General features: G+C 38.7%; 1 gene segment (V, D, J or C); it reads left to right on the forward strand.

The window, feature by feature from the left end:
• The first annotated feature begins 3,262 nt into the window (after positions 1–3,262).
• Positions 3,263–4,641, forward strand: LOC138804217 (immunoglobulin kappa variable 1-27-like). The segment is given in 2 exon segments: positions 3,263–3,393; positions 3,518–4,641. Coding segments are annotated over 2 exon segments (366 nt in total).
• Positions 4,642–12,238: the final 7,597 nt, after the last annotated feature.

Below are 12,238 nucleotides of genomic sequence, written 5' to 3' on the forward strand. Positions count from 1 at the left end.
GAGCACTTGTAGACACAAACCACTGATCTTACAGAACACTCATTTTAATGCAAAGGCAAGACAATGAACATATACTTCTCATGCTGTCCTGTTTCCTGAGACTCCAGCCACACCACCCCACCTGCTCCCCTTTTGTCACTCTCTCTAGCAACACTGTTACTCAAGAGAAGTGGGTAGTGGGCATCTTGGAACACATTTTGTCTGTTCACCTCTTAGCATGATTAGAATGAGAGCAAGAAGAAACAAGTCAAAATTGAACATCTGTGGTTTATTAGAAATATCCTGTGTGATTTCACTGAAGCCCATTTAACAAACTCATCCTCTGAATAAGGATATTAATTTTTCATTCCATCATGTCCCTGCAACTGGAAATCAGCAAACACCCAAATGAGTAACATGAACCAGACCTGACTCTATTCAAAACAAACCTGGATCCCCTTGTAACAGAGCCTCTGAGACCATTTTTAATATCTATGTTAATGAAGAGAACCAATCTTCATTTTAAGTTGTTTGTTCACAGGCAAAGGGAGAGAAAGTATGTTTGATCAATTATATCCCTCTAATTCCTAATGATACTTCCTTCAAAATGTAACTTACTTTCATTCTTCAGTCTATAACTCATGACCTTGGTCATAGATGAAAGAATGGACATATATGTTTGCTCTTCCAATGTGTCTGCTATGCACTTCAGAGCCCTTACTACAAACAGCTATTACTGTCTGTATGCAGTTTGCTTTTAAGGATGTTTAATTTAATCCCATTGAAGGAGAGCTGATTGGCCTGTATGAGAAGTCATTCCCTGGGCAGTGATTGTCTCCAGTATTTGTCCAAGCTGACCTTACCTGTATTGACCTCATAAAGAGAAACTGAGATCCTAGTGGTAGGAAGAAGCCTGTGAGTGGCAAGGAGTATACATGGTCCTACAATTTGTTAACAGCAAGGAAAAACCTTCTTCCAATTACAGAAGTAGGACACAGGAGGACAGAAGAGACAGGTAGGAAAAAATCGTATCTTGCTATAACAAATGAACCCTGTATTAAGTTTTGTTTGAGCTTCCTCTCTTGAATTACTTTTTGTTTCTCCATTCTTCTGAAATCTCTGCCTACTGCCAGTAAAATATTAACAAATGATGAATGAGTTTTAATGGAAGAATGTATGTTATTTTGCATCCTACTGTGTAAGAAAAAAAAAAACCACGATATAATCATGGTCTTATAATTCTTAGTGACTGCACAGCAGCCATGTTTCTGAATGTGTCTCAAACTAGATTCGTGCAATTTTCCCCCAGGTTATATTCAGTAGTGCATATATGTGAGCAAAGTCTAGAAGTGCCACTGTGTTCTTTTTATGGTGACTCTTAACAGACCCAAGGTTTGAGTCATCATTAATAGTGATCTTCATTTCAATTCTAGACTAGGTGATGGCTGCCAGATTTCTCTGCTGTATAACAATTTCTTTCCCTTTTGCAATTTATGAAAATTTGTGAAGTTTTTGATCATTTTAGAATATCCCATTTCTTATGAAAATATCATGACAAATTCAATGATTTACAATTGATTTAATGGTGTATATTAGTATTTATATGGTATTCAAAATCCCTTGAAATTGGCCAGTGGGCATCCCGTGCTAGCTGATTCTCTCTATTTTTTCCTTTACCTCACACCAGGAATCTTTTTTGTTTTTGGCACAAAATGGTCCAAAATTATCTTAGACTTTCCTAGTTTTGATAAAAAAATCAATTATTTCCACAATGGTAAATTGTTTCATTTATTGGAGAAAGTTTACAGGTACATTAGTGATGGTGCCATCTATTCATGAAACTAGAGCATCATTATTTCTAGGCTGTAAAAAATTATCCATCCACACTTTCATTCATCTAGTCTTATACATACATACATATATGTGTGAATTTATGGTGAATTCTCCACCTGCATGCACAGAAATAGGTTATTCTTAAATACATTCTTAGACAAAGTTTTCCTGTAGTTAGATTACAATTCTTTCCCTTAAGAGTCAGACTGTCGGCTCCATTGATCCCTCATGAATTTAGCCACATGATCAACTTTTTTGGATGATGAGAAACACCAGCTGTCACTGTCACTTACATGATCATAGCATACATCCCCCTCACATATTAGCTCATATATTACTCAGACTGGCATAACACTGCTGAGATGAGTCAACTTTGCATCCCATGCAGTAGTGACTTGTGGGCCCTGACAACTGCACAGGCCCATATGGATGTCCTTGTGTCTCATTCCACCTCAGCCCCTTCAATGCAGCCTGCAATGCTCTTTCTCCCTGGCATAGACAATCAGCTCTCCTCACTCTTGCTTCTAAGCCCCATGTTGCTTCCTCTCAATATGAATGACATTTCCATGTACTGCTGGCTCCTGGATTCTGTTAAAAAATTCCAACATGATCTTCCTTTCTATGGTTCTACTCGTTCTACTTGGGCCCAATATCTTTAACCCAGCTGTTAAACAATGTTCTCTTCATATACTATAAGAGACCACCAAGTGAAAGGAACATATGTAGGTTTAGGCAACTCAGTAGGCTTCAGCATAACCCACATTTATATTTCATTTCAAGGAGAATCTCTGATTCAAACCCAGTAGCTTTTTAAGATGTTTAAAACCCAGAAGGAATATGAAGACCTCAATAATGGGCATTATAAATTATACACACCCCTAGGATGGTGGAAACGATTGGTCAGGTTTGAAGAGAAGAAAATATCTTGCTTTTATGTATCTGCTAATGCAAGAAATTCAGAGATATAGGAGAAAACAAGGCTATGCTGCACAATTCACAAGTTTTAACTATTTTCTAATCAATGTAATCGCTCTACATTCTTATTTCACCTCTAAGGTTTGCATTGCAGGACAGCAGTGTTGACAAATTGCCACATAAAGATCATCAGTGAACCAGAGCAATTCCCAAAGTTCCTTCTCTGGATAACAAAGGCATGTGCCAAATGAGTGTTATACAAACGTCTATAAATTTCTGGAACTAACCTTTTAGTGGACAGGTCTTGTCTTAGATAAAGAAATAAAAAGGAAAGAGACTTTTATCCTCAATGAGATCAGTGGTCTGCTCCACCCACAGGAAAGAAATGTGCTGATTCTCTTCTATGGCTACAATACAGTCTGTTGCCTGACCTAAGTCTCCAGAGACTCCAAATGTGTAGACCTACTGAGATGAGGCAGCTGTACAGTTATGTTTAACCTTGTCCAGATGCTGATGATTTGCATGTGCCAACAGGATAGCCCACTGCTCTCAGGACTTCTTCATAGGCTGCTCATAGTCGGTATAGCAGTCTGTCCCAGTCAGCACACAACATGGACATGAGGATCCCTGCTCAGCTCCTGGGGCTCTTGCTGCTCTGGCTCCCAGGTAAGGATAAAGAATATTGGGCATTAAAATTCCTCAGTGTGATCGATGATGCTTTACTCTTCAGGAGAGCCTCCTTATAGTTCGGGTAATAATGTGGATATTTGTTTCATGTTTCCCCTGCCAGATGCGAGGTGTGGCATCCAGATGACCCAGTCCCCATCCACCTTGTCTGCATCTGTAGGAGGCACAGCCACCATCACTTGCAGAGCCAGTGAAAACATTTATGGCTATTTAGCCTGGTACCAGCAGAAACTAGGGAAAGCCCCTAAACTCCTGATCTATGATAGTAGAACTTTGGCATCTGATGTTCCATCCAGGTTCAGTGGCAGTGGGTATGGAACAGAGTTCACTCTCACCATCAGCAGCCTGCAGCCTGAAGATGTTGCCACTTATTACTGTCAACAGTATAGCAACTTACCTCCCACAGTGATATAAGCCATGACAAAAACCTCCCAGGTTAGCAGAAGTGAGAGTCTGGGCTGCCCCAGCTGCTCCTCCTGGTGCCTCCACCTGCTGACAGAGATGCTCACATATAGACAATATAGACTTGTAGAGTGTGAATTGTGTCAACACCTGAGATTCATAAAACAATAACACAAGTAATAGATATTTTAAGCAACAATGGTTTTGTGTTATTGTTATTGCAGTCTTGGGGCTTGAGTTCTTTTGCTCAAGGTTAGCACTCCAACATATTGAGCCACAGTTCCATTTCTGGTGTTCTGGTGGTTAATTGAAGCTAAGAGTCTCACAAAGTTTCCTGCCCAGGCCAACTTTGAACTAGAACCATGAGATGTCAGTTTCCAGAATAGCTAGTATTACATGTATGGGCTACCATCAGGAATTGTTTATAATACAAAGAACAGAGTAATTGTTTCAGATTTAGTCATTACTTCTCCGATATCTATTGTATTAACATATTTTAGCAGTATCTATTAATAAAATTCTGGGATTCTCCACATACATCTATTATGTACATTGATCACGTACTTCTACTTTGCCCTGTGCTCACTCACTTGCCTCCTGAACTGGAGCCCTTTTCAGGCCCACATAATTACTCTTCTATTTTAATTGTTTTAAGTTTGTTTGAATGAGAAAGACCATACATAATGGCCTTTTGTTTTGCCTGTTTTAACAGAATGTCCTCCTGTTCCATTCATTTTGCTGTGGATTACAGAATTTCATGTTTCTTTAAATGTGTTGTATACATGTGTGTATGTACATATATACATATATGTGTATATATATACAGAGACATATATACATATATGGACTAGTTCATCACTACTTTTAATGGATTCTAGGACAATTGATCAATTTCAAATTTTCGCTAATGATAACAGTATCACAATAAATCTATATATGCAGAAATTCCTTTATAAATATCATTTTGTATTTTGGCTTTATTTCCTTCATATGTTGCCCTGGGAGTGAGGTAGCCAAATCATCTGGTATGTCTCTTTTTAGGTATTTTAGTAACTTCCTTCCTGTCCTCCATATTGGCTATGCTAACTTGCATTCCCACAAACTGAGTTTGCCTAGTGTTGAAAGAGAGTTTAAAGGGAGATGGGAGTGATGTCTCATCTCCCAATCTGCTCAACCTTCTCTATTGGATCACATCATTACACTTTTTTCTGTTCTGTTCTAATTTATCCACAGGCAACAAAGTAACAGTGTATTAAATCATGTAGTTAAACATTTACAGATCTGGCCTTAAAGGAAGATCTGGGGAACCTAGATTGTGGAGATTTAGTAAGGAAAAGCATGGGTCCCATAAGTAATCTGTCAGTATTGTTTTTTATACATTTTTTATTGTAAAAATACTGCACAGAGGGGTTAGAGTTACATGAGTAAGGTAATGAGTACATTTCCTATTGAGCATTGATGCCTCCTCTTTTATTTTTCCCTACCATCCCTTCCTTCCCCAAGTCCTCAACTAATCTCACCCACCCCTCCCCACCCATCAACTCCCCCCCACCCCGCCACTTACACCGCCCCCCCCGCCCCCCGGCCAAGTTGTAAATTTCATATTCATCATAGTGTCCTGTACATCTTATTGTAACAATGGGTCAACCTGTATCCCTATTTAAACATTTGTGTCCCTATCTTGGGGTTTATTTTACTTAATATCATTTTATATGGTCATATGTTCATGGCTTTTGACCTTTTCTGCTTTTTCCTAAACTGATAGTAGTTATTACAAATAACAAGATTATTTTCTTTAAAAGTCTATAAATGAAATACTACTTTGGATTCATCATTATAATTTAGTCCTGGGATTACACTTGAGACTTCTGAAGGAGAACAACCAAGTGGGTTTGGGTTTCCCCATCATCTGAATTGAGATAAGTAATTTTTGTTTGTAAAGGATGAAGGAAGATGAAATTATAATCTTTTCATAGGAAAAGGAGAATGTAGACTTTCCCATTCAGCAGTATCCAAAGGGAGAATATTTAAGAAATGGGTGTTTGTTTTGCCCTAATTCTTACAGCCACCAACAGAGGCACTGATATGAAAACAAGTGCTAGAGGCAAATGTGGACAGCACCATTCCTTTGTCTTCCAAATTATTGATCAACAAGCTAGTAAATGGTTCACCATTTGCCAGCTTTCAATCTATGTAAGGCCTTTGTGCAGCACTGGTTTCTAATCACCACAGAGATAATTCCCTTTCCAGCCTATATACCTAGAGCTAGTCTTTCCATGCCATGCTACTAGTGGCACTTAGTTGTTCTGTTATTACCTTGATGGTGTCTAGTATAATTACCAAGGCTCTGCTGATAATAAATCTAATCCAATCAACTAATGGATCTAACCCAATCTACATTTTATAGGTATTACCAGTTTAAAGCTAGAAATCAAATAGCAGGTTTTGATTAGGAACTCTTTGGGAGACCCCAATAGCATCTACACAAATATGACAGTTGGAAGACTCTCTGGGGATGAATCTCACTCCTTACTTGATGTTAGCATTTTTCAACCTGGCCATTCTCAAATAGCTTGAGTAAAATGGATGTATGTTGAACCAAAGTGTGGTTTCCAATCCAGTTGGCCAGTAAGGTCTCCAATACTGGTCCTCTGCAATACCAGACACCTTTCTAGGACTTAAATAAAGTTGCTTTTGGATTGTATTTTTTCCTTTGATGATCCAACTTTGCTCATTAGTAGTTGGCAGGTTTGAGCTGACTGATTAAGTAGTGGGCCTGGGTCAACTGAGGTCATGTGGTTCCCACCTCTTCAATTACCCTGGAAGATCCAGGGTATAAACAGAGTTTATCTTTATAATAATAAATATACTCATTATTTTGCTCATGTAACTGTAACCCCTCTGCACATCATTTTTGCAATAAAAAACATACAGAAAAAAAGAAGGTTATGACATATCCAGGCTGACCTTGTTCTGGTGTTCTAAGTTCTGACATTCATGCTTGATAAGGTCTGACAACAGCCCTCCCATTAAAAATTTTGTTAGTTTTACACAATTGTTAGATGTTAAATCATCCCTCGCCCCACCCCATTTTCCTCACCCAAGGCTGTTTGAAACTTTTTTTTGGTCGGTAATGGGGCCTGAATTCTGAGCCTGGGCACTGCCCCTCAGCTCTTCAGCTCAAGGTTAGCGCTCTACCATTTGAGCCACAACACCACTTCTGGCTTTTTTCTGCTTGTGTGGTGCTGAGGTATTGAACCCAAGTCCTCATGCATGCAAGGCAAGCATTCTACCATTGAGCTACCTTCCCAGCCCATGAAACAATCTTGACTGGCTTATTATAGAACTATTCCAAAAACATGTACTCATCATTCCCATGTTTCCTGTACTTGCTGGTTTTTCCCTTTATAAAACTTTCAAACTTATATAACATTCTTTTTTTTTTTAATTGTATTTTATTATATTTGAGAACATACTGTACAAAGGGGCTACAATTACATGGGCAGGATAATGCATACATTTCTTACCAAGCATTGCAGCCTCCTCCTTTGTTTACCCTTCACTTCCCTTCCCCGCCTCCCCCCTCCCCCTACCCAATTTTACCCCCCTCCCCCCACCCAATTATACCCCCCTCCCCCCCCACACTGACATTGTAAAGCTGGTTTTGACATGACATTTTGTACTTCTCATTGTTGCAACAGGTCCACCTGAATCCTTAAACGACTTGTTTGTCCCCATCTACTCCACATGTTATACTGACATCAAATATAGTGAAAACGGGGGTTACACTGTGGGGGAGGGACATACAAAGCAACAAAGAAATAATCTTATAAATGCATTAGAAATACATGCATGAAAGAAACGAAAACATTAAAATACATATTTAAGGGTTCATTTTCCTAACATCACATTATCTGACCTTTTCCGCTTGACTCATACCTATACTAGATATTGCAAATAAGGGAAACCATGGGACCTATGCTTCTTTGGGCCTGGCTTACTTCACTTAATATAATTTTTTCCAAACCTTTCCATTTCCTAACAAATGGGGAAATATCATTCTTTCTGATGGAGGCATAGAATTCCATTGTGTATATATACCACATTTTCTTGATCCATTCATCTACTGAGGGGCATCTGGGTTGGTTCCATATCTTAGCTATGGTAAATAATGCTGCAATAAACATAGTTGTGCTGGTAGCTTTAGTGTGGTCTTGTTTGTAAACATTTGGGTAAATGCCCAAAAGTGGGATTGCTGGATCATAGGGGAGATCTATGTGAAGTCTTTTGAGGAACCTCCATACTGCTTTCCAAAGTGGTTGAACAAGTTTACATTCCCACCAACAATGAAGTAAGGTTCCTTTCTGTCCACATCCCCTCCAGCATCTGTTGTTATTAGAGTTCTTGATTTTTGCTGTTCTAACTGGAGTGAGGTGATATCTCAATGTTGTTTTGATTTGCATTTCTTTTATGGCTAGGGATGTTGACATTTCTTCATGTGTCTATTGGCCATCCTTCTTTCTTCTTCAGAGAAGCTTCTCTTTAAGTCTTTCGCCCTCTTATTTATTGGGCAGTTGTTTCTTTGAGGATTTGTTGTTGGGTGGTTTAATTTTTTGAGTTCCAAGTATATTTTAGATATGAGACCCTTGTCCTTTGTATGGCTAGTAAAGATCTTCTCCCAATCGGTGGGTTTTCTATTGATCTTGCCAGCTATGTCATTTGCCCTGCAGAAGCTCTGCAATCTTATGCAATCCCATTTGTCCAACCTTTCTTTGATTTGTTGTGCTTCCGGGTCTCTATTCAGAAAATTTCGACCTGAGCCAAGGAGACCTAGGGTTTCTCCTATTCCATCCTGTAATGTTTTCAGAGTGTCTGCTTTGAGTTCAAGGTCTTTGATCCATTTGGAGTTGATTCTGGTGCAGGGTGATATATAAGGATCTAGCTTTAGTTTTCTACATGTAGTTAACCAATTTTGCCAGCACCATTTACTGAAGAGGCTGTCTTTCTTCCATTCTATTGTTTTAGCTTCCTTATCGAAGATTAGGTGGCTATAGGTCTGTAGGTTCATTTCTGGGTTTTCAATTCTATTCCATTGGTCCTGAGGTCTGTTCTTATGCCAATACCAAGCTGTTTTGATTACTATGGCTTTATAGTAGAGTTTGAAATTTGGTATTGATATTCCTCCAGCAGTGTTCTTTCCGTTGAGGAGCGTTTTTGCTATTCGGGGTCTTTTATTGTTCCATATGAATTTTTGGATTGCCTCCTCTATTTCCTTGAAGAATGAGGGTGGAATTTTGATAGGTATCGCGTTGAATTTGTAGAGAGCCTTGGGAAGTATTGCCATTTTCACGATGTTAATCTTGCCAATCCAGGAGCATGGGAGGTTTTGCCATTTTTTAAGTTCTGTGTTGATTTCCTTTTTCAAGATTTTAAAGTTTTCATCATAGAGGTCCTTCACTTCTTTGGTTAAGTTAATTCCTAGGTATTTTATTTTTTGTGGGGCTATTACAAATGGAGTTGCTTTCCTAATTTCAGCCACACTTTTCTCATTGTTGGCATATAGAAAAGCCATTGATTTTTGGGGGTTAATTTTATAACCTGCTACTTTGCCAAAGTTTTGAATCAGCTTGAGTAATTTGGGAGTGGAGTCTATGGGATTCTTTAAATACAAGATCATGTCATCTGCAAAGAGGGAGAGTTTTATTTCTTCTTTCCCTATTTGGATCCCCTTTATGTCTGCATCTTGTCTTATTGCTGTAGCTAGGCATTCTAATACTAGATTGAAGAGAAGTGGAGAGAGTGGGCATCCTTGTCTTGTTCCTGAGTTAAGAGGAAATGGCTTTAGTTTTTCACCATTGAGTATAATGCTGGCTGTAGGTTTGTCATATACAGCCTTTATTATATTGAGAAATGTTCCATGGATTCCTAATTTTTCCAGAACCTTCATCATAAAGGGGTGTTGGATCTTGTCAAATGCTTTTTCTGCATCTATTGAGATAACCATGTGGTTCTTATTCTTGCTCCTGTTGATGTGATGAATAATATTAATTGATTTGCGTATATTGAACCAGCTTTGCATCCCTGAAATGAATCCTGTTTGATCATGATGTATGATTTTTTGGATAAATTGTTGAAGTCGATTGGCCAAAATTTTGTTGAGAAGTTTTGCATCAATGTTCATCAAAGAAATGGGTCTATAGTTCTCTTTCTTTGATGAGTCCCTGCCTGGTTTTGGGATGAGGGTTATGATGGCTTCATAGAATGTGTTCGGTAGTGAGCTTTCTCTTTCAATTTCATTGAAGAGTTGGAGGAGTATTGGTGTGAGCTCTGCTTTGAAGGCCTTGTAAAATTCCGCTGTAAAACCATCTGGTCCTGGACTTTTCTTAGCTGGGAGGTCTCTTATTGCTGTTTCTATTTCAATGCTTGATATGGGCCTGTTAAGCTGGTTTAACTCATCTTGGTTTAGTTTTGGCATGTCAATATTTGCTAGGAAAAGGTCCATTTCTGTCAAGTTCTCAAACTTATTAGCATAAAGTTTTGAGAAGTATTCCCTTATAATGTTCTGAATCTTGGTTGTTTCCGTGGTGATGTTTCCATTCTCATCTCTGAGTTTATTAATTTGGGTGTGTTCTCTCCTTTTTCTGATAAGGTTTGCTAAGGGTCTGTCAATTTTGTTAAGTTTTTCGAAGAACCAACTCTTTGTTTTGTTGATTCTTTCTATAGTTTTTTTGGATTCTAATTCATTTAATTCTGATTTAATTTTGATTATTTCTTTCCGTCTACTGGATTGGGGTTTATCTTGCTGCTCTTTTTCAAGGAGGTTTAGATGTGTCATTAAATTATTAGTTTCCGATCTCTCCAATTTGTTGATGTAGGAGCTCAGAGCTATAAACTTGCCTCTGAGTACTGCCTTTGCTGTGTCCCAGAGGAGCTGGTAATTTGTGTGTTCATTTTTGTTGAATAGCATGAACATTTGAATTTCCTTTCTAATCTCTTCCATGACCCACTCATGATTCAGCAGTGTGTTGTTCAGCCTCCATGTGATACCGGACTTTCTTTGGTGGCTTTTGGTGTTGAGTTCTAATTTTATTCCCTTGTGGTCAGAGAGAATGCAAGGTATAACTTCAATGTTTCTGAATTTAGACAAGTTTGCTTTGTGGCCTAAAATGTGGTCTATTTTAGAAAACGTTCCATGTGCTGCTGAGAAGAACGTGTATTCTGATGCTGCTGGGTGAAATGTTCGGTAAATGTCTGTTAAGTCTAGTTGATCTATGCAGCTGTTTAGATCTGCGGTTTCTCTGTTGAGTTTTTGCCGAGTTGATCTATCTAGTGGGGAGAGTGGTGTGTTAAAATCCCCAACGATTAATGTCTTTGGATCTATCTGGGATTTGAGGGAAAGTAGTGTTTCTTTGATAAATTTGGGTGCTCCATTGTTTGGCGAATAGATATTTAGAATTGTAATATCCTCCTGAAGGAGAGATCCTTTAATTAGTATGTAGCGACCTTCTTTATCTCTTCTCACGAATTTTAATTTGAAGTCTATTTTATCTGATATTAGGATTGCAACTCCCGCCTGTTTATGAGGGCCGTTTGCTTGGTAGATTTTGTTCCAGCCTTTAACCTTGAAAATATGTTTGTTTTTACGGGCAAGATGTGACTCCTGCAGGCAGCAGATAGAAGGGTCTTGTTTTTTAATCCAACTAGACAGTCTATGTCGCTTAATTGGAGAGTTCAGTCCGTTAACATTAAGAGATAGGACTGAGAGGTATTTGGGAGTTCCTGCCATGTTATCCACCTTCTTGGGGGCTGTGAAAACTGGGTTCTTCCTAAGGTTCTTGGATTCTCAGTTTGGGTGCAGTTTCTTGGCCTTTGTTGCGTTCTTGTTGGTTTTCTATGTGTAGGACATCTTTAAGAATCTTTTGCAGGGCTGGTTTGGTGGAGATGTATTGTTTCAATTTTTCTTTGCTATGGAAGGTTTTTATTTGGCCTTCAGTTATGAAGGAGAGTTTAGCTGGGTACAGTATTCTTGGTTGATAGTTGTTTGTTTTTAGGGCATGGCATACATCATTCCAGGCTCTTCTTGCTTTGATTGTCTCTGGTGAGAAATCTGAGGTAATTCTAATTGGTTTCCCTTTCTAGGTGATTAACCTTTTCTCCTTGACAGCTTTAAGGATCTTTTCCTTGGTCTGGGTTGATCCTGTGTGGATTATAATGTGACGGTGGGATGTCCTATTCTGGTCTGGTCTATTTGGGGTTCTAAAAGCTTCTTGTATCTGAATAGGCCTATCTTTTTGTATGTTTGGGAAGTTCTCTGCTAGGATCCTGTTAAACAAATTTCCTAGACCATTAACTTCTGTTTCTAGGTGCTCCTCTACACCCATTATCCTTAGATTGGGCCTTCTGATGGTGTCTTCCAGGTGTT

This window comes from Dipodomys merriami, unplaced genomic scaffold (genome assembly GCF_024711535.1).
Source record: "Dipodomys merriami isolate MVZ:Mamm:240054 unplaced genomic scaffold, mDipMer1.0.p SCAF_36, whole genome shotgun sequence".
Classification (NCBI taxonomy): domain Eukaryota; kingdom Metazoa; phylum Chordata; class Mammalia; order Rodentia; family Heteromyidae; genus Dipodomys; species Dipodomys merriami.